The sequence below is a fragment of the Hemitrygon akajei genome, chromosome 12 (genome assembly GCF_048418815.1).
Source record: "Hemitrygon akajei chromosome 12, sHemAka1.3, whole genome shotgun sequence".
In the NCBI taxonomy this organism is placed as follows: domain Eukaryota; kingdom Metazoa; phylum Chordata; class Chondrichthyes; order Myliobatiformes; family Dasyatidae; genus Hemitrygon; species Hemitrygon akajei.
In genome coordinates, this window is record NC_133135.1 from 21,090,856 (window position 1) to 21,116,771 (window position 25,916).

General features: G+C 39.0%; 1 protein-coding gene across 2 annotated transcripts in view; it reads right to left on the reverse strand.

The window, feature by feature from the left end:
- Window positions 1-25,916, reverse strand: part of LOC140736775 (divergent protein kinase domain 1A-like) — a 76,826-nt gene that overhangs the window by 5,477 nt on the left and 45,433 nt on the right. For both annotated transcript variants that reach the window (XM_073062692.1, XM_073062691.1), the window contains exons 2-3: window positions 17,736-17,870; window positions 2,462-2,569 (exon numbers count right to left, since the gene is read on the reverse strand). In XM_073062692.1, coding sequence (XP_072918793.1) covers window positions 2,462-2,569; window positions 17,736-17,870 — 243 coding nt within the window. The remainder of the gene's footprint in view (window positions 1-2,461; window positions 2,570-17,735; window positions 17,871-25,916) is intronic.

The following is a 25,916-nucleotide window of genomic DNA, read 5'->3' on the forward strand; positions in this document are numbered from 1 at the left end:
CAACGCACCACAGAGTACATAAAACAATTACCACAAATAAAAGTTAATAAAATATAATTCAGAGTATATAGTGAATGGGTGTTTACAATTCTGCAGTTTCTTGCAGTGACATACAGAACAGTTGCATATCAAGCTATGACACACCCAGATAGGATGCTTTAAAACAGACAAGGAATTTTGTAGATGCTGTAAATCTTGTGCAACATAATCTTGAGCAATCTGCAGCAACACCCCCCCCACCCGAAGTCAATAATCTGCACTTTTGTTTTGCTGACATTGAGGGAAGGTTGTTGTCATGACACCGGGCTACTAAGCTCTTCATTTCCTTCCTGTACTCCAACTCATTGTTATGAGAGATATAGACCACTACAGTTGTATCTGTGGTGAACTACATATACCTGTCTGGACACGCCCCCCCCTGCTGACTGCTCCTGTGGCTCCTCCCACAGACCCCTGTATAAAGGCGATTGGAGGCACTGCTCCTCCCTCAGTTTCCAGGATGTTGTGTGGTGGGCTCTTGCTGCTGACGGTGCTTTCTTCCAGCTAATAAAAGCCTATCTCGACTCACATTTCCGAGAGTTATTGATGGTGCATCAGTATCATCTCCAAAATGGAGTTAGAAACAGGGAGTACATCGGGGAGTTGATGATTAAACTTTGTGGAACACCAGTGTTTAGAATAATTGTATGAAGATGTTGCTGCTCATCCTTGATGATTGTAGTCTATTGGTCATGAAGTCAAGGATCTAGTTGCCGTGGGGTATTAATTCCCAGAGTACAGAGTTTGTTGGATTTATAGTATTGCAGGCAGAGCTATCATGAGTATATGGAAAAACCAGAGACTACCAATGTGCATCTGAGAGTACTGATAATGCAATTAAACCTTGTACTTGCTGGTGAACCCAAGAACTGTACTAATCTTCACCAACCTAATGAAAGCTGAGAAGATGCCATATTATTTACTGGTCAGTACTTGAGGTAGTTGATTAGGGCATGGTGGTAACAGGGACATTATAACTGGACTGAGCATGGAAAAACAAATAGAATTGAGCAGTGCCATAATACCATTTCAGAACAAATAGCCTGCTCCCACTTTTGTCAGAAATTGGAATAGAGAGAAAAGATTTGCTAGCCGCTAAAGGATTCTATCAAATAAACAAATTGAAGATTTGAGTTGAGAAAACTGGTGAGAAGTCATGAAATCAAACCAAAAGGACATTTACTCAAGAAAAAAAACAAAACAAATATATGAAATAGAAATGCAAAATATTAGAGATACTCAGGTCTGTGAGTATGTGCAACAGTATAAATGTTTCAAGTCAATAAATCTCCAACAGAAGGGAAAACATGAGAAAACAAGTATATTTTAAGTTACAGAGAGATAGAGCAAAAGGTGTCATAACCAGCCTTTGTTTGTGTCAGGTTGGCCAAAAATTCATCTATTCCTTTAATAGTAACACATTGTTTTATTTTCTCCACAAGTGTTACTTGATCTGTTAAACATTTCCAGCTTTCAGATTTTATTTCAGGTTTCCAGTAATGGCTGTGTTCCAATCATATTTCCAGTAATTTTTTTTCCACTGTAATGCTCCCATTCATTTCCCTCTGTTTACATTCCACAAGGCTGATCAGATTTCAATAGTGCACAGTAATTCCTCTTTCTTAGAGGACAACATAAGCACTAAGTCACCAAACAGTTGTCGCCATCTTAGCAGACATTCACTTTGTTTACTTCAGTCTTCTGCAACTTAAAATGCCCTTTTCTCACTTTTGCCTTTCCAATGGAATTATAACTTTCTCCATCTCTTGATACCTATCTGCTGTTTAAATGCCATGTCCAGCACTGTGTAGAGCTGTTCTTAAGTATAAAGACCTTCTATAACTTGAAATTCCGTAACTCTCAGATTCTAAGTAGAACAATAAAATGTGATTTATGACACTAAAGATGCAAATTGGGGTAATAATTGTTTAAAGGGTTAAACTATTCTAGCTAGCTTTCAAGTATCTTTCAGCAGAACAAATAAATAAGGTTGAAAGTCTTCTAATATTTGAACAAGTACGGAAGAAGCTGTGCCAAAAATGTTGATTGGAGAGATGGTACAGGAGCCTGAAGACTCACAATCCTTGCTTACAAAAAGCTTCTCCCATCTGCCATCAGATTTCTGAATGGTCCATGAATCCGTGAACACTACTTTGTTATTCCTCATTTTCAGTAACATAGTAATTTTTTATATCTAGCACTGTACTATTGCTGCAAAACAAATTGCACATCAGTGGTAATAAAGCTAATTCTGATTCTACTGGCAGACTCACAAGAAATGAAGCCATTTTGTCGTCAAGCTGATGTTTACAATTTCCTGAATCAGTAACAATGCGTAAACATCTTAGAACTCAAAAAGTATTAGAAATATATTATGTACACTTTAATGATTGAAATAGCAAATTCTTATTAAAGATATTACCTGATTGTTTGGCTTATTAGACAGGCACTTGCCAAAGTAAAGTGTATCTTTATCACACAGACTGCCACATGCTGATCCATCAATAATTCCTTTCTGGTATTTATCACACTAGAAAAATAATTCAAAAACACTGTTACATGGAAAGTATTCTAACATAAATAATCTAAAACTTTTTAAACATCTACACAATTTGTAGTAGTGATCACTCATTTAATCAGAAAATACTTTCTACAAAGTGATCAAAATGAATCACAAATATACAACAGAAAATGATTGATTGCACAAATATTCACCCCCCCCCCCTTTAATATGGCACACCAAATCATCACTGGTGTAGCCAAATGGTTTTAGAAGCCACATAATTAGTTAAATGGAGATCTGTTTTTGGAGAACTGTATGCAGTCAGTGTTTCAATTGACTGTAGTAAAAATATACTTGTATCTGGAAGGTCCAACTGCTGGTGAGTCAGTATCCTGGCAAAAACTACACCAAAATGACAAAAGAACATTCCAAGCAACTCCACTAAGAGGTTATTGAAGAGCACAAGTCAGAAGATGGACACAAGAAAATTTTCACTGAATATCCCTTGGAATACAGTTAAGTCAATCAAGAAATGGAAAGAATATGGCACAGCTGTAAACCTGTCTAGAACAAGCAGTTCACAAAAATTGAGTGTGCAAGAAGGGGACGAGTGAGGGAGGCCACCAAGAGACCTATGACAACTCTGGAGGAGTATCAAGCTTCAATGGCTGAGATGGGAGAGACTGTTCATACAACAACCGTTGCCCGGGTGCTTCACCAGTTGCAGAGTGGCAAAGAGAGAGACACCGTTGAAAAAAAACTCACATGAAATCTTGGCTAGATTTTGCCAGAAGGAAGACTCTGAAGTCAGCTGGAAGAAGGTTTCACAGTCTGATGAAACCAAAACTGAACTTATTGGCCACAGTAAACATCGCATATCAAAAACACATGATCCCTACTGTGAAGCATAGGGGTGACAACATTATACTGTGGGGATGTTTCACTGCAGTAGGCCCTGGAAGGCTTGTGAAGGTAGGGGGCAAAATGAATGCAGCAAAATACAGGGAAATCTTGGATGAAAACCTGATGCAGTCTACAAGAGAACTGCGACTTGGGAGAAGATTTGTTTTCCAGCAAGAAAATGAACCCAACCATAAAGGCAAAGCTATATAAACAGGAACAGCTTAAAAACAGCAAAGTTAAAGTCCTGGAGTGGCCAAGTTAGAATCCATACCTCAATTCAATTAAGAATTTATGGCTGGACTTGAAAAGGGCTGTTCACTCACAATCCCCATGCAATCTGAAAGAACTTGAGCAGTTTTGTAAAGAAAAGTGGGGGGAAATTGCAACACCCAGATGTGCAAAGCTGATAGGGAACCATCCACACAGACTCAAGGCTGTAATTGCTACCAAAGGCGCATCTACTAAATACTGACTTGAAGGGGGTGAATACTTAAGCAATCAATTATTTTGTCTTTTATATTTGTAATTAATTTAGATAATTTTGTACAGATCTGTTTTCATTTTGACATGAAAGAATCTTTTTGTTTATCAGTGTCAAAAAAGCCAAATTAAATCCATCGTGATTCAATGTTGTAAAACAATAAAACATGAAAACGTCCGGGGTGGGAGGGGATGAAAGGTGAATACTTCTTTTTTCAGGCACTATATATGGTGATATACATGTATTTTGAACACTGTAATAGACTTGTATTACTTAATTCTTAAATGGTTGCTGAAACACAGGAGATCATAACATGTTTATTATCCAGAAAAATGAGGCTTATAATGAATAATCCAGAAGTATAATTGCTCATTCCATTTGTGACCAAAAAGGAAAGGGCTTTCATCTTGGAGTGTGTCAGTATTTTAAGTATTATCAGAGCCCTGAATATCTATACTGCCTAATTTGTTCATCCCAATAAAGTTGTAATGGTAGGTAGCTGTCCTCGCTTAGTCTTTGCTGCAGTGTCTGTTTAGAGTTTTGGGGTCAGATGTCTGTCATGTTACCAGCAGCAGCTGAAGCCAGTTTTCAGATAATGCTGTACTTATGATCTCCTTTAACAGGAACACACAGGGTATAGAGGAAATGTGTTTGTTGGACAAACCTTTGTACTGACTAATCATCTGGTGAAGTTTAAAAAACAAACTGAGAAGCCAATTTCAGGCAAAGAAAAAGAAATAAATCACATGGCCAATTTGTCATAGTTTATTTACCTCACAGATTTATTATGTTGTATGTTTATGTCTATATTCTCTAGAGTTTAAAGTAACAAAGTATTTTATTGAAGCAGGCAAGACATGACAATAGGTATTGAGATGTTACGCTACTTGGAGAATCTTGAACAAGAGGATATAGTTACAGAATTGAAGGGATGGGTGGGGAGGGAGGTTGGGGTGGTGCAAGCAAGAATTACTTGGAAAGAAAAGAATGGCAAATCTCTGGCATTCTCAATCTCAGTGAGCTGTGAGGCTAAATTATGAGAATACTTTGAGGAAGCAAACAATTTTTGAAAGATCAGAGAATTGTGGGCTTATAGGGAACTGGCACAGAAGGGAAACTATGATCAACAGGAAGGCAGATGAGGCTGGAAGAGCCAAATACCCTACTCCTGTTACCATTTTCTCATGTTCTTGTTGTAAGTTTTAAAAAAGTACTGTGCAAAGGTCTTAAATTATATAATTATACATCACACACACACACACACACACACACACACACACACACACACACACACACACACACACACACACACACACACACACACACACACACACACACACACACACACACACACACACACACACACACACACACACACACACACACACACAGTTAGGATGCCCAAGACTTTTCCACAGTTCTGTATTTTTCAACTTGGAGCAGAGAGTGTGTTTGTAAATCTGGTGGGAGTAAAGGATGTTGGGAATGGCGAGGATCACAGGAGAAGTGTGGGACAGGTGGCAGAGAAGTGCCAGAATGTGACTAGGGTAGAGACACACCCAGCCCGGAGACACCAGGCAAGGTCATTTGATTCCAAGCGATTGGTTTAGCGATCATTACAGAATGTCTCTCTGGTGTTGTCCACTGCCTCCCCTCTTCCTTCCCCCCCCCCCCAACCACTATTCCCCTCTTTCTGCCCTCTTCTACTCTCAGACCCATATCAGAATCAGTTTTATTATCACTGAAATGTCATGATTTTTTTTGCAGCAGTGCAATACATAAAATTACTACAGTACTGTGCAAAAGCCTTAAGCACCCTAGCTATATACATGTGCCTCAGACTTTCGCACAGTACTGTACATCACCATTAAAATGTTAGTTTTAGTACCAGCCTTAGTATGTGCACACATTTCTCACTTCATTGCCCCCCTTTTTTATAGTAGTAATGCAGACTCAATTTCTTTGCATTTGTCTCCAATGCACAACCCATAAGATCTTCATTTTCTGAAGCAGCACTGGTCTTTTGGATTGTGTTATGGTATATACAATATGTGCATCAAACACATAGGTTAAAAAAGATGAAGTCCTAAAAAGCTGATTTAGGATGTTAAGACACAAATTAAAAAGTAGGGTATCAAACAGTATTCATCTCAAGATTACTGCCAATGCTGGTTGCTACTGTATTTTTAAGATATTACATGCTGTTATAATAAATTTTCCAATTAATGTGTTTAAGGTGAGCATAGGAAAGAGGCTCTGGTGAGACCAGAAGGCATTTGACAAGGGACTATGTAAAAGGCCAGTGTACAATGCAAGAACTCAGACTTACAGGGGAAATGTGCAAGTTTAAACTGCATATTGGTTAAACTGATCTCAGGCTAGAAGTGCCCCAGAGATCAGATCTTGGCTCTCAGTTATTTATAATTAAATCCTGAAGGACTTCTGAGTATTAAAGATGACACTAAAACAGGTGGGAAGGCATGTCATGAAGATATTTGCAGTCTGCAGCAAAACATGGAAAGAGTTATTCAGCAAAATTTTGGCAGATGAAGTTTAGTATGGGGAAGTGTGAAGTCAAGCTCTTCACTCACAGGATTCAAAATGCAGTTTATCTTTTCTTTTTTCTTTTTCAATCTTTTTATTATTGTTATTAATATCAACAAAATAAAATGATACATAGATAATGGGATTACAAACATACACTTTCCAACTAAACATGAGAGAATACATAAGCAATGATTACAGTATAAATGAGTATTCCCAAATCATGAATGATACAATATACAAATAAACAAGTCAAACCTAGGTATATCATAATCTATATTTTAAAAGAAAACAGAAAAAAATTATGCAAAAAAACTAATCTAATAATAGAGAAAAAAACAAAAAAAGAAAAAATAGAAAAAAAGGGCTGTTTATAATATCTCACAATAGAAAATCATCAGTGTCATCAACTCCGATCTTCTCAACATATATACAATCAAAACTAGAAAAACAAATAGGCTTGGAACAGGGTCATATTACATCATATGAAAATATTGAATAAATGGTCTCCATATCTTTTCAAATTTAATAGAAGTATCAAATACAACACTTCTAATTTTTTCTAAATTTAAACATAACATAGTTTGAGAAAACCAATGAAATACGGTAGGAGGATTAATTTCTTTCCAATTCAACAAAATAGATCTTCTAGCCATTAATGTAAGAAATGTAATCATTCGACAAGCGGAAGAGGATAAATGGAGTGAGTCCATCATTGGTAAACCAAAAATTGCAGTAATAGGATGCGGTTGTAAATCAATGTTCAATACTGCAGAAATAATATCAAAAATATCTTTCCAATATTTTTTCAAAAGCAGACACGACCGAAACATATGAGTTAAAGACGCTATCTCAGAATGACATCTGTCACAAATAGGATTTATATAGGAATAAAAACAAGCCAATTTATCCTTCGACATATGAGCCCTGTGCACAACTTTAAACTGCATTAATGAATGTTTAGCACATATAGATGATGTATTAACTAATTGAAGAATTTTATCCCAATTCTCAATAGGGATAATAAGGTTAAGTTCTCTTTCCCAATCATTTTTAGTCTTATAGAAGGGCTCTGAATGTATCTTCATAATTATATTGTAAAGTTTTGATATTAGCCCTTTCTGAAAAGGATTTAGTTCAAACAAATTCTCCAAAATACCTGAAGACACAAAATTTGGAAAAGTAGGAAGTACATTATTTAAGAAATTCCTAATCTGTAAATATCTAAAAAAAAATGAAATCTAGGCAAATTATATTTATTAGATAATTGCTCAAAAGACATAAAACAATTATCCAAAAATAAATCGGAAAATCGTAATAATCCTTTAGTCTTCCAAGCTGAATAAGCTTGGTCTATAATAGAAGGATAAAAAAAAGCAATTGGATACAATAGGAATATTTAAAACAAACTGAGTCAACCCAAAAAATTTCCGAAATTGAAACCATATACGTAAAGTATGTTTAACTATCGGGTTGTCAATTCGTTTCGGCAATTTAGAAAGAGCAAAGGGAAGAGAAGTCCCTAAAATAGATCCCAATGCAAATCCTTGAACAGATTTAATTTCCAAGTTCACCCAATGAGGGCTAAAAGATATATCCCAATCCTTTAACCAACATATCAAATATCGAATATTAACTGCCCAATAATAAAATCTAAAATTAGGCAATGCCAATCCACCTTCCTTCTTTGCCTTCTGTAAATATATTTTACCTAACCTAGGATTTTTATTCTGCCATATATATGAGGAAATTTTTGAATCAACATTAGCAAAAAAAGATTTCGGAATAAAAATTGGTACCGCTTGAAATATATATAAAAACTTGGGTAAAATAACCATCTTAATAGCATTAATCTGATCTATCAGAGATAAAGATAGTGGTGACCATTTAGTAAGCAAACATTTAATTTGATCAATCAAGGGTAAAAAATTAACCTTAAATAAGTCTTCATAGTTTTTTGTGATTTTAATCCCTGTAAATAAAAGAGTTATTAACTAATTTAAAAGGTAAATTTCCATAAATTGGAACCTGTCTATTTAAAGGAAACAATTCACTCTTATTAAGATTTAATTTATACCCGGAAAAATCACTAAATTGAACCAACAATGATAAAACTGCAGGAATGGATTTCTCAGGATCAGAAATAAATAATAATAAATCATCTGCATATAATGATAACTTATGCATATCTGTCCCACGATTAATGCCAAAAATTAATGCATTTTGTGTTAATGTGATTCTCTGATAGCAATTGCCAAGGGTGCAGGAAGGCACAGAGTCGACTGTACTTCCTTAGAAGGCTGGCATCATTCAATGTCTGTAGTGAGATGCTGAAGATGTTCTATAGGTCAGTTGTGGAGAGCGCCCTCTTCTTTGTGGTGGCGTGTTGGGGAGGAAGCATTAAGAAGAGGGACGCCACATGTCTTAATAAGCTGGTAAGGAAGGCAGGCTCTGTCGTGGGCAAAGTACTGGAGAGTTTAACATCGGTAGCTGAGCGAAGGGCGCTGAGTAGGCTACGGTCAATTATGGATAACTCTGAACATCCTCTACATAGCACCATCCAGAGACAGAGAAGCAGTTTCAGCGACAGGTTACTATCGATGCAATGCTCCTCAGACAGGATGAAGAGGTCAATACCCCCCAATGCCATTAGGCTTTACAATTCTACCACCAGGACTTAAGAACTTTTTAAAAGCTATTATTAATGCTTTTTGAGATAGTGATTTAGATGCATATCATATTTTTTTACTGAGTTAAGTATTGTATGTAATTAGTTTTGCTACAACAAGTGTATGGGACATTGGAAAAAAGTTGAATTTCCCCATGGGGATGAATAAAGTATCTATCTAAAGCAATATCAAATAATAATGGACTAGGAGGACAGCCTTGTCTAGTACCCCAAAATAAACAAAAAAAGGGAGCTCTTAGATTGTTAGTAAGCACCGAGGCTACTGGAGTATGATATATCAGTTTAATCCAGGAAATAAATGTCGGACTAAAATTAAACTTCTCAAGCACATAAAATAAGTATGGCCATTCAACTCTATCAAATGCTTTCTCCGCATCTAATGAAATAACACATTCTGAAGTGCTATGTGAAGGAGTATAAACAATATTCAATAATCTCCTAACATTGAAAAAAGAATAGCGATTTTTAATAAAACCAGTTTGATCTTCCGAAATAATTTGGGGTAATACCGTCTCCAGCCTGGATACCAGTAACTTGGAAAAGATCTTGGAATCTACATTCAATAAAGATATTGGTCTATAGGATGCACAGTCAGTAGGGTCTTTATCTTTCCTCAGTATTAAAGAAATGGAAGCTCTATAAAAAGATTGTGGCAGATTGCCCAATCTAATTGCTTCTTCAAAAACCCTGCATAACCAAGGAGAAAGAGTAGCGGAAAAACATTTTAAAAATTCTACTGTATACCCATCTGGACCTGGTGCTTTCCCAGAATTCATAGAGGAAATAACCCCTTTAATTTCTGCATCCGTAATAGGAGTTTCTAATATTGAAAGATCATCTGATGATAATTTTGGAAAATTCAATTTCCCAAGAAAATCACACATGGTATTACGATCATTAGGGAATTCGGAATGATACAGGGAGGTATAAAAATCTTGAAATGATTTATTTATCTCATCATGGTTAACTGTCAGATCCCCATTCTGCTGACGGATCTTAGTAATTTGACGCTTAACCAAAGCATTCTTCAATTGACTAGCTAACAGTTTACCCGATTTATCACTATGTATATAAAAATCAGATCTGGTTTTCATTAATTGATTTTCAATCGAAGATGTAAGTAATAAACTATGTTCAGTTTGAAGTTCAACCCTTTGTTTGTAAAGCTCCTTGCTAGGAGTAATCGAATATTTCTTGTCAATCTCTTTAATTTTATCAACCAATAAAAGAGTTTCCATCTTAATGCGTTTTCTCAGACCAACAGAATAGGAGATAATCTGTCCACGTATATATGCTTTAAAAGTGTCCCAAAGTGTTCCACAAGAAATATCATCCGTGGAATTAGTTGAAAAGAAGAAATCAATCTGTTCCTTCATAAATTTAATAAAATCCAGATCTTGCAATAAGGTAGAATCAAATCGCCATTGTCTAGCACTAGAAGCTGTATCCGTAAATTTAATAGAAAGTTTTAATGGAGCATGGTCAGAGATGGCTATAATATCATAATTACAACCAATTACCGATGGAACAAAACAAGAGTCAATAAAAAAATAATCAATTCTCGAGTAGGAATGATAAACATGTGAGAAAAATGAAAACTCTTTGTCCTTAGAATGCCGAAATCTCCAAATATCAAAAATTCCATTATCAGTCAAAAAAGAGTTAATACAAGTGGCCGACTTATTAAGTAAAGTCTGAGTAGATATAGATTTGTCCATCAAAGGATTTAAACAACAATTAAAGTCACCACCCATTATTAACTTATATTCATTTAGATTAGGTAAAGAAGTAAATAAGGACTTAAAAAAAATCGGGACAATCAACATTTGGAGCATAAACATTAACCATAGCAACCTTTTTGTTAAAAAGTAAGCCAGTAATTAACAGAAATCTACCATTCGGATCTGAAAAGATATCATGTTGGACAAATGCAATAGAGGAGTCAATAAAAATTGAAACTCCCTTTACTTTGGCATTCGAATTCGAATGATACTGTTGACCCCTCCAAAACCTAAAAAAGTGATAATTATCCTCTTTCCTCACATGAGTTTCTTGTACAAAAATAATATGAGCATTAAGTCTTTGGAATACTTTGAAAATCTTTTTCCGTTTAATCGGATGGTTTAAGCCATTAGTATTCCAAGAGACAAAATTAATAGTCTGAGCCATATTTCTGAAATCAACCCTTTGGTATATAAAGGGTTAACCAAATTATGAACTCATGCACCCGGAAGAGGAACAAAAATAAGGAGCGGACCCGGAAGTGACGACATAGTGGACATTTTTGTAGTTTAAAATCAGCCCAAATGAAAAAACTAAAAAAAACTAGTATAAGAACCATAAGATTTAGAAAAAGATCTCCCACCCCCCACCCAAGAAGAAAAAAGACCATCCCAGCCAGGGATAGGCTGGGAAAAAGGAAAAATGAAACGAACTCTACCCCCATATCAGCAGAAGACAACTCTGTATATAAAGGATAAAAAAAAGATCCACCCAAACTCTAAAGAAATAATAATCACTATACTAAAACCAAACTTCTTAATATAATTAATCGTAAAAAAAAAAACAAAAAGAATATAATCACTAGTAACTTATAAATCGGGTTAAAAACCCAAACACCAAAAAAAAAATTTAAACTGAGATAAGAGATGCATTATAGGAAGAAGACAAGAGATAAAAACATGGCAAAATTAAAAAAAACAAAAAATATTTTAGAGAAGAGTTAAGTTGGATGGTGGATTGGGTCCAAAGGCCTGAGAGTTTTACCTTTGTCCTGCCTTTCACGTTTCCAATTGCAGTAAAGTTTATATGACTCCTTGTGCCTGTTCTGCCATTCAGGTGTGTGTGGCCAAGGGGATGCATTAACTCAAGTAGATAGCAATGCAGTTAACAATCAGATCAGTCATCACAATGTTGGCTTGCCTTTGTGTACTTAGTGGCCTAATTCTGCTTCTAGTTTGTACGTTTTTAAATACTCAGTGAATGGGTAGAAAAATCCAAAGCTTCATTGACAACTGATGAAGAAATTTCTTCTCAGCTCATTTCTGAGTAGAAAAGTGACAAATGAAATACAATGCTGGAAAATGTATGGTCATGCATTTTGCTAGTAGAAATAAAGGTGTAGACTATTTTCTAAATGGGGAGATGCAGAGGGACTTGAGTCCTTGTGTAGAACACCCTGAAGGTTAACTTGAAGGTTGAGTCGGTGGTGAGGAAGGCAAGTGCCATTTCAAAAGGTCTAGAATACAAGAGGAAAGAAGTGATGCTGAGGCTTTGTAAAGCACTGGTGAGACCTCACCTTGAGTATTGTGAACAGTTTTGGGCCCCTCATCTTAGAAAAGATGTGCTGGCATTGGAGAGGATCCAGAGGAGGCTCACAAGGATGATTCAAAGAATGAGAGGGTTATCATACGAGGAACGTCTGATGGCTCAGGGCCTGTACTATCTGGAATTCAGAAGGATGAAGGAGGATTTCATTGAAACTTTTGTATGTTAAAAGGCCTAGACAGAATAGATGTGGAAAAGATGTTTCCCATGGTGAGAGAGTTTAGGACAAGAGGGTACAGCCTCAGGATAGAGGGGCACCCTTTCATAACAGAGATGTGGAGTAATTTCTTTAGCCAAAAGGATGGTGAATTTGTTGCCACATGCAGCTGTGGAGACCAGGTCATTGGGTGTATTTAAGGAAGAGATTGATAGATTCTTAAATGAACATGGCATTAAAGGTTACAGGAAGAAGGCCAGGAACTGGGGTTGAGGAGGAGATAGAAAAAAAGGCTCATCCATGATTGAATGGCGGAGAAGGCTCGATGGACCAGATGGCCTAATTCTGGTCCTATGTCTTATGGTTTTATATTCTGGAGCAGCAGTATATCCAATTCTTATGTGATTTCTGTTGTTCTAAGTATTAAAGCCTCTATTTACATTGGTACATTATTTACAAGGACATCCTCACTTTGAGGATCTTTTAGATCTACGTATTAAGTTCAAGTTCATTGTCATATACATTTTGTGTATTTAAAATTTCAGTAATATTTGACTAATATTGTAAATATTGTTGATTATGCATTTGTTTGCTTCAATAACTCATTACATTGTGTGTAAAAGTACATGAATGGCTATCTGTTGCAGCACGACAAGATGTTAAGAGTTCTTTTTAAAAAAAAGCACAGCAGTTTAAAAAAAAAAGAAATTGCAGCACTTCCAACCTCCCCACCCCACCGCAAGGGGAGAAAGATATTGGAGTTTTAAAAAAAGCCAGAAAACTGATGAATTCACAGGTTTATAAACAGCACCAGGTATAATAATCATAACTTTTAAAAAAAGGCAGAAGGGCTAGCTATATAGGAAAGATAGACTCATTCGATTGCTCAAAGGATAAGTAGATATTGTATACTGAGCAAACTGAGCAATATTTTGAAGCAAACAAAGTAGCCAATGAAGAGTGAGTAACACACACAAAATGCAGGAGGAACTCAGCAGGCCAGGCAGTATCTATTGGGGGTGGGGGGAGGGGGGGGAGTAGTTGGCATTTCCGGCTAATACATTTCAGCAGGACTGGAGGAAAAGAAGTGCCAATTTTACTGAGTGCACAGTTTGCTTGTAAGTTTAACTGCTCCAACCAAAACAGCTAATACGAGCTTTACTAATATTATGAAACTAATGCAGGAACATTTAGAACCAAAACCATTATTGATTTCAGAATGATTTAGGTTTCAAAAGTGGAATCAAAAGAAAGGGGAGTCCATTTCAGCATACAAGCTGAATTGAAGGAGTTGCATGAACATTATCAGTTCAGTAACGGCTTAATAATGCACTGAGAGATTGTTTAGCTTGGGGAATCTTACAAGAAGGCATTCAAAACAAAAGCTCTTAAATGAAGCACAATTTACATTTAAAAAAGCAGTTGCTGTATCAATGGAAACAGCAGACATAAATGCAATTGAGTTGTACTGAGGAATGAAATTGCAAAATTTAAACAGAAACCTGCCTGGCTGAATAAATTGTGTTACTGCTGTGGCAGGGGCTCATACAGACCAGACCAATGCAGAAAATGCAAAGTAGGACAACAAAAAGCATGTTGGGTAAACAGAAATAAGTGGACTGCACAGAGAAGAGAAAAAAAATCAAGTTGCAGTTTCAGAAACAGCATTATTTCGAATGTTGTTGATGAAATAACTAATTATGACAGTGACACAGGATTGAGTAGCCTTGAGATTTACAATGTGAAAACTAACAATGAACATGCAATATGGCTTACACCAGAAGTGAACAGCAAAAGAATTCAAATGGAATTGGACACTGGTTCAGTCATTTCAGTCATTCCACAAAATGAGTAAATGGCATTTCAAAGAAACTGAACTGAAGCCTACAAATATAAACGCAACTCCTGTGGGAATAACATTCGTAACAATGAAGTAAAATAACCAACAAACCACATTGAGCTTGTACGTGGTAAAAACTGAAAGGCCAGTATTGTTGGGCCATGAGAGACTAAGTCAACTACAACTTGATTGGAGATACATCTGCTATTTGCATGTCACATCCCCTGCAATACAGTCAACTGAAAGCAAAGGTCAAAGAATGTGTCACAGTTGCAGTCCTTTTTAGCATTTGTCAATTAATACAACAGGTTTCTGCCAAACCTGTCTACTTTGCTCCACCCATAAACATACTTCTACTAATAGGGAAGAAATGATAATAGACAATGCAATGTAAGGTGGCTTTCCAAAAGGAAAAAAGTTTAGTGAATGGCATATCTCATCACACCATCATCCTGCTTAAGGGGTGTTGCGCGGGAAACACCCGTCAGCTAGTCGTTGCCGCCATACCTGTCCTTCGTAGAGAAGTTCTTTCAGGTCAACACCTTTGACCACAGGGCCATCAGGCAGTGGTCAGCACGTAAGGTCCTGCAGGCACTGCAGGAGAAGGACGAGATGGACACAGTGGGGTGGTTCCCTGAGCAGACTGTCCAGTTCATCTGGCAAAATGCCTCATCGCCAGGCCTCACCAACAAGCACCAAGACCTCGCCTGGCTGGCGGTGAGAGGGGCCCTCCCAGTCTGATCCCTCCTGTACGCCCAGAACGTCGCCTCCACACCCCTCTGCCCACGGGAGGACTGCGGAGAGGAGTCGTCGGTGACCCACCTCTTTGCACACTGTGGGTTCGCGGAGAAGGTGTGGAGGAGGATGGAAGGGGCTGTGTCGAGGTTCATCCCCAACAGCTGAGTAGCAGAGGACTCTCTGATCTACGGGCTGTTCCCGGGGACGCACACCGAGACCAACATCCGGTGCTGCTGGCAGATCATCAACTCGGTCAAAGACGCTCTTTGGTCGGCCCGAAACTTGATGGTCTACCAGCACACGGAGATGTCCGTGAGGGAATGCTGCCGACTGGCACGTTCTTGGCTGCAGGAGTACGTGCTGAGGGATGCACTCAAACTTGGTGTAGCCACCGCAAGGGCCCGGTGGGGAACGACCACAGTCTAGGGTTCTTCTCCCGCGGAAGTTGAGGGGTGGGGGGGTGGGTGTATACCCCTAAACAAGTGTATGTAAATATGGAATAACAGAGTGCCACGAGGGTGGCGAAAAGTGTGAAAATGTAAAGACAGCAATGGAAACAGTTGTAAAGGATTGAAAGTCATTAAATGGTTTATTGTATATAATTTATTTTTGAATAAAGTATATTTTGTTTAATAAAAATCATCCCGCTTAAAGTAAAAATGCATTTAGACACATTACTTCTGGCTCCATGCTTTTATTTCAATTAGATTTATGATATTCAATTAGATATTACATGTCAATGATTTGGATGATGCTTTGTTGCAAAGTTTGCAGACAATATAAAGATTGGTGGAGGGGCAGGTAGTTTTGAGAACGTACAGAGGCTACAGAAGGACTTGGGCAGATTCTGAGAATGGGCAAAAAAGTGGCAGATGGAATACAGTGTTGGGAAATGTATGGTCATGCACTTTGATAGATGACAAAGGTTGACTATTTTCTAAATGGAGAAAAAAAATACAAAAAACTGAGGTTGCAAAGGGACTTGGGAGTCCTTGTGCAGGATTCTCTAAAGGCTAATTTGCAGGTTGTGTCTTTGGTGAAGAAGGCAAATGCAATGATAGCATTCATTTCAAGAGGACTAAAATATAAAAGCAAGGATGTTGTGTTGAGACTTTATAAAGCACTGGTGACGACTCACTTGGGAGTATTGTGAGCAAGTTTGGGCCTGTCATGAAGGAATGTGCTGAAACTAGACAGGGTTTAATCCAGTATTAAACAGCTTGTCATATGAAGAGTGAGCCTGTATTCATTGGAATTTAGAAAAATGAAAGGTGGCCTCATTGAAACTTATTGAATGGCGAAGGCCTTCATAGAATAAATGTGGAGAGAATGTTTCCTATGGTGGGAGAATTTAGGACCAGAAGCACAGCCTCAGCATAAAGGGCCGTCCTTTTAGAATGGAGATGAGGGAAAATTCTTTAGCCAGAGAGTGGTGAATCTGTGGAATTCATTGCCATAGGCAACTGTGGAGACCAAATCTTTATGTATATTTAAGGCAGAGGTTGATAGATTCTTGATTGGTCAGGGCATGAGTGATAGGTGTGGTGGGGGGAGGGGGGGAGAAGGGTGGAAGCAGGAGATTGGGACCAAAAGGAAAAAAATGGATCAGCCGTGATGAAATGGTGGAGTAGACTCAATGGGCCAAATGGCCTAATTCTGCTCCTATATGTTATGGTCTTATTTATGTTTTGGAGTTACAAATCAAAATGTGTACCACCAATGAAACAACCTTCCTCTGGACTAAGATGCACAACACAGTACATACAACTCATACACAATACATACAGTAAAATTACCACAAATAACCAAAATATATTGCAAAATATTGATATTTTGTGTAAGATGCATTCATGGCACAAGTTAAAAAGTAAACACCATGATGCTACTGCCATTTTATACGTGATGAGACCTGGGTAGTGTCAGGGAGTTCAGTAGTTTTGTGACCTGGGGGTGGGGTGGGGAAGCTGTTTCCCCATCCCAAGAGTCCTTGTCCTAATGGTATGGTACCTCCTGTCTGGATGATAGGGGTCAAAGAGATTGTGGGATGGATGAGAGGGATCCTTGATAATGTTAAGGACCCTGCATATGTAGCATTCCTGATAATCATCTCGGATGGGTGCAAGGGAGACCCAGATGTCCTTCTCAGCAGTCCTCACAATCCTTTGTTGGGTCTTGCAGTCAGATGCCTTACAATTCCCATACTGGATGGTTAGCATTGCTCCAAGCAAACAGTTGTATGTCAAGGCAAGAAAATTGTTATGTAAAAGACAGGAACTTGTTTTGCATTTTACAATGACAGCCAGCATGATGATTGCATCAGCTGCACACTTTTCAAAAGATACCACTTCTCTAAAATAATTTTATTAAGCAAAGTGTCCGTATGAAGAATCATTAAATTTATTACATGCAGGGTAAGACCACAGTAAAGCACTAAAATTAGTTTACTTTTTAGCTTTAATAATTCACTAAATTACCACACATCTTAATAACTAGAACAGAAATACTAATACTCACAATAATTTTCTTGCAATCGTGAGCTCGGCACAACTCTGTGTAAGCGGAATATTGTACGTACACCACCCAGCTCCCAACAAACACTGCAAGCCACGAGAAGAAGAGATACTTGACACGTACACATGGCAAGCGGGCCTGTGAGCACAAAAAGAATATTATTCGCTACTGTTATCTGAAGTGAATGTTGTCTATCCCAAACATATCAACATTTCTATTTGAAAAGCATTACAAAATTACAAGTTTTATTCCATATTTGGCAGAGATAAAAGCAAAATGCCAGAGCAAAAAGGAACAAGCTAATAGCAATAGTTAAGTCAGGGTTATGCAGCAGTAAAACAGGCCCTTCTGCCCAACAAGTTAACAATGATCTGCAGTGAACTAATGCAAGCAAAACACAAAGGTACAAGAGATCTTAGAAATAATTGTGAAACTGCCTGCAAAGGTACCAAAGTTAGTGAGCAAAGCAGATTCAATGCTAAAATTTGGGATGAAGTGATTAAAGGGTTATGGGCAAAATAATGAACACAAGGGAGGGGATTAGTACAGAGAAGACAAACCCCACCATAGACTAAAAAGAATGACCAATTTCTGATGCATTCCATATCCCCCTTGAAGTGTCAGTACTGCATTTGATTGATTGTACCAAAGACTATTTGAAGATCAAGACCCAATATTTAGCACCAAATTTGTTAGTCTATTGTGCACAACGGTGACCACAGTGCTCTCAAGTGCTAGATACCTGGACTAACCAGAGCAGGCACTGGAAACTTAATGATGTCTTTACAAAATAGATATTTCCTCTTATCACAGGTGACAAAAACCAGAGGACACCAAAGACACCAAAGACTAACATTATAAGAATGGAAATCACTCAGGGTGGCCAAGGACAAGACTCAAACATCAACTGATGTATGGAAATCACTTAGTTAAAAGCAACCATTTAATGTAGTCCCCCTTAGTCTTCATGGGAAGTTTGCAAAGTTGTCCTGTGCAATAACAGAGTAAGACAGCAAGGTCAGAATCTGACTGTACTTAGAACAGCTCAGGAGCTGGAGCTGGAAGCAGTTTGGATGCCTACCTTTTGACTGAAACAACCATAACCAACTTTCTGCACTTGCTGCATTCCAGAAATTGTTTATTAGTCAAGACTTCAATTACTCAACTGCTCATGAAGATATAATTTTTATTCAATTCTCCCTATTATGTTAATTACTGCAACTCTTAAGCATCTGGTATACTGCTAGTTACGATACCTAAACTCAGCATCAATTGTAACTCCCCTGGGTGAAGCTATTCCCTTAGAACACAATATGCCTTTCACAGTATAGGCAACAAATCACAAGGTCTCCTATAATTCTTGATGCATCAGTAAAACAGCCAATATAATCAAATATCCCATCCAACCATGGCACAGAAGATACAAAAGCATGAAGCACATACCACCAGGCTCAAGGACAGCTTCTATCCTGCCGTTACAAGACTATTGAGTAGTCCAGTAATACAATAAGATGGACTCTTGACCTCACAATGTGGCTCATTATGGCCTTGCATCTTATTGGTTGCTAGTATGGCATTTTCTCAGCAACCAAACCGATATTGCTTTCTGTTATTCCTTTTCCCTTGTACTACCTCAAAGCACTGCTATAATGAAATTATCTCAATGGATGACATGCAAAACAAAATTTTTTCCACTGTACCTTGCTGCACATTATAACAAACCAATTTACTTGCCAAGAATACCCTGCCTGTATTTCAAAGTAAACTTTGGCATTAAGATTATGAGGAGCATGGACCCAAGTATAAACCACAATTTGTAGATTTCTATTCTGCCTGGGAAATAAATCTCTACTCTTTCATTGCTGTTGGAATCCTTATCAGCAATGTTGTGGGAATACCTTCCAGAAAGTCCAGTGACTGAAGTTGGCTCAGTCTTTGACAATAAAAACTTGACATTAACAGTGATGACCAGCTCTTGCAAATGAAAAACTAAAATTTGAAACTATTAATCATATTAGGTAGGCAATTATTTGCTATGACAAACACATATAGCTAACACCTGTAGATTCAAAGAGTTTTACTTTTTCAGGTAACAAGAGCAGCACAGTAAACTGTAATCATATCATATGCAGACCCAAAAATGTGGCACTAAGCTGGACACTTTTTCAGCAAGTTCCAAATCCAAGAAGAACCACAACAAAAAGCTAGTACTTACAGTCTGTGAGCCAGGACCCAAATTTGGGCCACTGGTACCATCTAGAGGGAAAAAATTCTTATAGCAATTTTTGGCAAGGTATACAAGTCCAGTACTAGAAAATATATGATAGCATTGCAGCAGTGGTGGTAGCTTTCTGTGTGTTATTACTCGATTTATAACCCCATGCCAATACACACTTTTCAAGACTATACATAGCACAGAATAAAGCATTCTACTTCAAACTGATGGTTCTCTTATTATTGACGCTTTGTCTTTGAAAGTTGGTGGGAATATAGCTCAGACTATATGTTTTTCAGAAAAATTGTTAAAAGTAGCATCTCTACAAATGTCATCTATTACTGGCAGTGACAACACAGTGACTATACATCAGATGTACTTCTGTTTTCACGTTCTGTTTCACATTTATATCTTGCATATCACCATTCATACATACATTTATATCACCTTTGCAGCAGGTGCTTTTTTCACCAGCAATGTTAATGTGGTTTTTTTTCTGTTTCAGGTACTGTGGTGGAGGGATAGTCCTGCACAATAGAGGAGAGAGAAGAGTAGAGTAGATTTAGATCTGGAGTAGCTGAATCACTGCTTCCGAATGGAGAGCCAGAAGCACAAAGAATCTATTAAGAAGCAGTGTATCATACACCAGAAAACATTAAAAGAAAATGATTAACATTTAGTTGGTCCTTAAGACTATAAATCCTGGAAAACATTACTTGAAGCAGCCAAAGTGAGAAACTATGCTCCTATTTTAGAAGTTGCTAAAGAACTTGGAGAAAAAGTCCCAAGAATTTACTATCACTGAAAATGCCGAAGCCTCTTCACCATGAAAATAGACTTAGACTCTGAAAAGGAAAGCTGATGAAGCTGGTGAGAATACCCATACATCAAAAAGGCGAAGTAGGAGATCTTCATCAGAAGCAAGGGTGTATGATCAAATCTGAATTTTTTGTAAATAAGTTGAGATTTCTGAAGGGCTCCAAGTCACATGAAAAGCTTACACAAGCTGTACAACTCAGAGCTGACCAAACACTACGAGAATGTGCAACCAAAAGGAAGATGAAAAGATTCTAATAGTAACAAGCAGAGACACAGCTGCTGCAGAGGCCCACTAACATGTTTCATGCTATAAGGATTATACCAGAATCAAGAAAAAGGAAAAAGTACAAAGAGAATGATGATGAAACAGATGGTGATAAACTGTATAAAAGGATTAGAAAGGGAAGCCGATAAAGACCTTCTCACGTACTGTATATCAGAACTGATATCATACCCAACAAAATGATTGTACAAGTCACTTCTTTGGTCGTGAAACTTGAATCTTTCATGCTATCTGGTGGAGTTACACTCCTGCAAGATTCTACAAGGAAGCACATTTGTAGGAAACTGGAATCTGAGCTGGGCAATTCAGTAGATATATTTCCAGATGACAAAGGAAAATTGTTAATGGTTCCTGAAAGTGTATCATTAAGGGACTTTGTATCGGAAAATCAAACTCTACAGAGGGAACTCAAAGTTGGAAGGGCCAAGGCAACCAATTTCGACAAGATCATAGATCAGACTTTATCACATATCAGATCGATCATTAAATAGGAGATGGCTAACTCCCTGGCCATTCCATCCATCTGGTGTGAAAGTCAGTGCTCATATCTCCATAATCGGATCAACTACAGTGGCTTCTTGGTGGACTGCTCACTGGAAATCTTGACACCAAACTCAAACACAGAGGGTCACTGCTCTGGTTCAGTCAGATAGTCAGGACGTAATATATGCTGTGACATGTGATCAACATAAACCACCAAATCACATTCTACTTCCTTATGCAGTAAAAACACTGACGGCTAACACTGAACTTATCCAAACACTGAACAGGCTTGGGCATGGGGTGTCTTACTCCCAACTTGAAGAGAACGACACTGAGCTAGCAACAGCCTCCAACCAGAGAATTGTACTTCCAGCTGCCATCAAGCCTCACATCTTCACCAATCTTGCATGGGACAACATCTCATGGGAAACTCTCACTGAAAAGGGTATATCAGAGTCAATGGCATAGTGGTACAGGCCAATGTCTATGGACCACATCTGCCAAGAGCTGAGCTTCCACACATTGAGAAACCAAAGCAGAGATCAGTCACCATTGAGGACCAAAAACTGGAAGTATATCTAGCAGGTGCACGTGTGGGCACACAGCCTCTCCCAACCAGGAAACACTGTCCAGGAAACCAATGAAGCTACTCTTCTTGCCTACAAGAAGAACCTGGTGTGGACACTTGCAAGGCAAACAATCTCAATCTGGACTGGTTTTAATATCAGCACCAGGGACCAAGAACCAATCTCACAAGATATTGTTGGGTATCTGCCAGCCATCAATTCACCAGCCACAGAGTTGACCATAGTATTTGAAATCCTGAACCAATCAGAGCTAATCAGGAAGGAACTTCATCTAGAAACAATTGTGGTAGTCATGGATCAAGCACTCTGCAAAAGCCACTGAAATTGCTTGGAAGCACAAACAGTGCTTCTCCAACATTCTTCTCAGGATGGGGACATTCCATACCATATGTAATGCCTTAGGCATCCTAGGAAAGCAATTTCAGGATGCTGGTCTAAAGGACTTATGCATAGTGGCTGGAATTGTCACAGAGGGGTTCATCAATGGAATCCTTGATGGTAAACACTACAATCATGCTGTCAGGGTCCACAAGTACATCTACGAAGCACTGATGAGACGCGCATGGGCAGAGTTCACACCGTGGGTTGAGGACAATGTTAGTGTTCCAGAGAGGAGTGGGATGATCAAATCATCCTTAGACCATGTGAATGACATGGCCAGTGACTTGAACCAACAGAAGCTGAACAATCCGCTGCAAAGTCCACTCTTAGCTGAGCTGATAACCCTGTGGACAGACTTTCTGGAATACCTCCGTCACAACAACGGAGAGCTAACTGCTGTTATGGGTGATGAACAGTTCTGATGGACAATGGGGTGCAGAGTTACCCATCCCCCCTCCCTGAGAATCACAAACCATTACTGTTGCTATGCTGCTCATGAGAGAGAGAGATGAAAAAACATGCAAGAACATCTGCTACAGAAAAGAGAGGGGAGAGAGACTTATTATGACTTCTGCAAGGGTTATTTATCTTCTACCATTTTGCCAATTAAAATTCCTCAGTGGACTGCCGGAGTGGGCTGGTTTGATGGACACAGTCATTCGAAATTGATTGATAGCTGAGACCCCATGAGTAGGGATAAAAGTCAGGTCTGGAGAGACACCCTTCAGACACATCAGAGGACACTGATTGAGTGTTGGAACCCAAAGGAAAGATGGGGGCATCAGAGACCGAACAAGGAGATCGGTCAGTTAAACTCACAGTGTTATAGCAGGACCATTGGGGACTTGTGTGTGTGTCCACTCATGCCAGAGTGACGAGTCCACCACAGAAGAACGGTCTAGCTGAATGATAGAGGGGTCATAACTGAATGGCCACAACAACACGACGATTAAGAAAGCAAAGGAAGGTTTGGCTGCAGTGGCTGTTAACATCTCGCTCGCTCTCTCTCTCTCTCTCCAACTATTACAACACAACAACCATATCTACCTCAGCACGCATGAACTGAAATTATTTTTCTATGACAATTCATTTACCCCTAGACATCGATAGAGCTTGTTTATTATTGCTTATTATTATTCCCACACTTTTAGATTTATTATTGCTAATTTGTGGTATCTATATATTTGCATTATTAATATTGATTTGCTTATTTTACTAATAAACACTTTTGAAAATAGTACCACCAGACTCCAACGGATTCTTCTTTCTCTGCTGGTCAGACACCCAATTACGGGGTACGTAACACTGCATTCTGGATATCATACATTGACATGGTAGAGAACATAGTACTTGGGCTTCTGCGCACCTCTCATGAGGGGGACTGGGAGCTGCACCTCCATGCTGTAAGAACCATGATCCCATGGTGCTTTGCCTATGATAAGATAAATTATGCCAGGTACCTGTCCCCTTACTTTGCTCAGATGATGAACCTCCCAGAGAAGAATCATTCTGTGTATGAGGCCTTCAAGACAGGCCAATTCTCAGTGCAGCTGTGAAGTAACAACCCCTTTGGGCAGATCCCTGTGGACCAGGCTATTGAAGCCACAGTGAAGAAAGACACACAGACTCCTGGAGGCACATCACGGTTCAGCCTGAATGCTGGAGCTATCAAGCATTACTACATAAACAGCTGAGCACCGCAGTGCATTCCTGGGACAGTTAAGAGAGGTAATGCAAGGCAACAAATCAGAGCTTTGTCATACGGAGCTACAGCGGCCAAGAATCCAGAAAGGTGAGGAAGCAGTTTCAGCAGTGGCTAGCCTCATACATAAATGGGTCAACCCACTTGCAGAGAACCTGGACCTCATTAGCATCTCTACAGCAAAGGCAGCCCACAAGGACATTGAGGAAGGCATATGAAGGCATATGAGATTGGTGAGCAATGCTATGCAACCTTCAAGGATGAGAGGCTAGAGGAAGACCCACCAGCAAAGAAATTCCATGACCCAATGAAAACCAACAAGCTGAAAACATTCAGTGATATGCGTAAGAAGAGAGAAGTGAAATCAAATGGGAGGGTGATCATCCTGAAAGCAGACAGGTCTTTGTTTGGATGCATCACAGTGATGGCACAAGGGCGCAGTCTACGTTAAGTCACTTTTATTGTCATTTCAACCATAACTGCTGGTACAGTACGTAGTAAAAATGAGAACATTTTTCAGGACCATGGTATTACATGACACAGTACAAAAACTAGACTGAACTAAGTAAAAAAAAAAGCAACGTAGAGAAAGCTACACTAGACTACAGACCTACACAGGACTACATAAAGTGCACAAAAACAGTGCAGGCATTACAATAAATAATAAACAGGACAATAGGGCAAGGTGTCAGTCCAGGCTTCGGGTATTGAGGAGTCTGATAGCTTGGGGGAAGAACCTGTTACATAGTCTGGTCGTGAGAGCCAGAATGCTTCGGAGCCTTTTCCCCAGACAGCAGTGGGGAGAAGAGATTGTATGAGGGGTGCATGGGGTCCTTCATAATGCTGTTTCCTTTGCAGATGCAGCGTGTAGTGTAAATGTCCGTGATGGCGGGAAGAGAGACCCCAATGATCTTCTCAGCTGACCGCACTATCCGCTGCAGGGTCTTGCTATCCAAGATGGTGCAATTTCCAAACCAGGCAGTGATGCAGCTGCTCAGGATCCTCTCAATACGACCCCTGTAGAATGTGATGAGGATGGGGGTTGGGAGATGGACTTTCCTCAGCCTTTGCAAAAAGTAGAGACGCTGCTGGGCTTTCTTTGCTATGGAGCTGGTGTTGAGGGACCAGGTGAGATTCTCCGTCAGGTGAACACCAAGAAATTTGGTGCTCTTTACGATCTCTACTGAGGAGCCGTCAATGTTCAGCGGGGAGTGGTCGCTCTGTGCCCTCCTGAAGTCAACAACCATCTCTTTTGTTTTGTTCACATTAAGAGATAGGTTGTTGGCTCTGCACCAGTCCGTTAGCCGCTGCACCTCCTCTCTGTAAGCTGACTCGTCGTTCTCGCTGATGAGACCCACCACGGTCGTGTCATCGGCGAACTTGATGATACGGTTCCAGCTGTGTGTTGCAGCACAGTCATGGGTCAGCAGAGTGAACAGCAGTGGACTGAGCACACAGCCTGGGAGCCCCCATGCTCAGTGTGATGATGTTGGAGATGCTGCTCCCGATCCAGACTGACTGAGGTCTCCCAGTCAGGAAGTCTAGGATCCAGTTGCAGAGAGAGGTGTTCAGGCCCAGTAGGCTCAGCTTTCCAATCAACCAAGCATCCGAACATATGTGTCTTTTTTGTCTAGGTGGGTTAGGGCCAGGTGGAGGGTGGTGGCAACGGCGTCATCTGTTGAGCGGTTGGGATGGTACGCAAACTGTAGGGGGT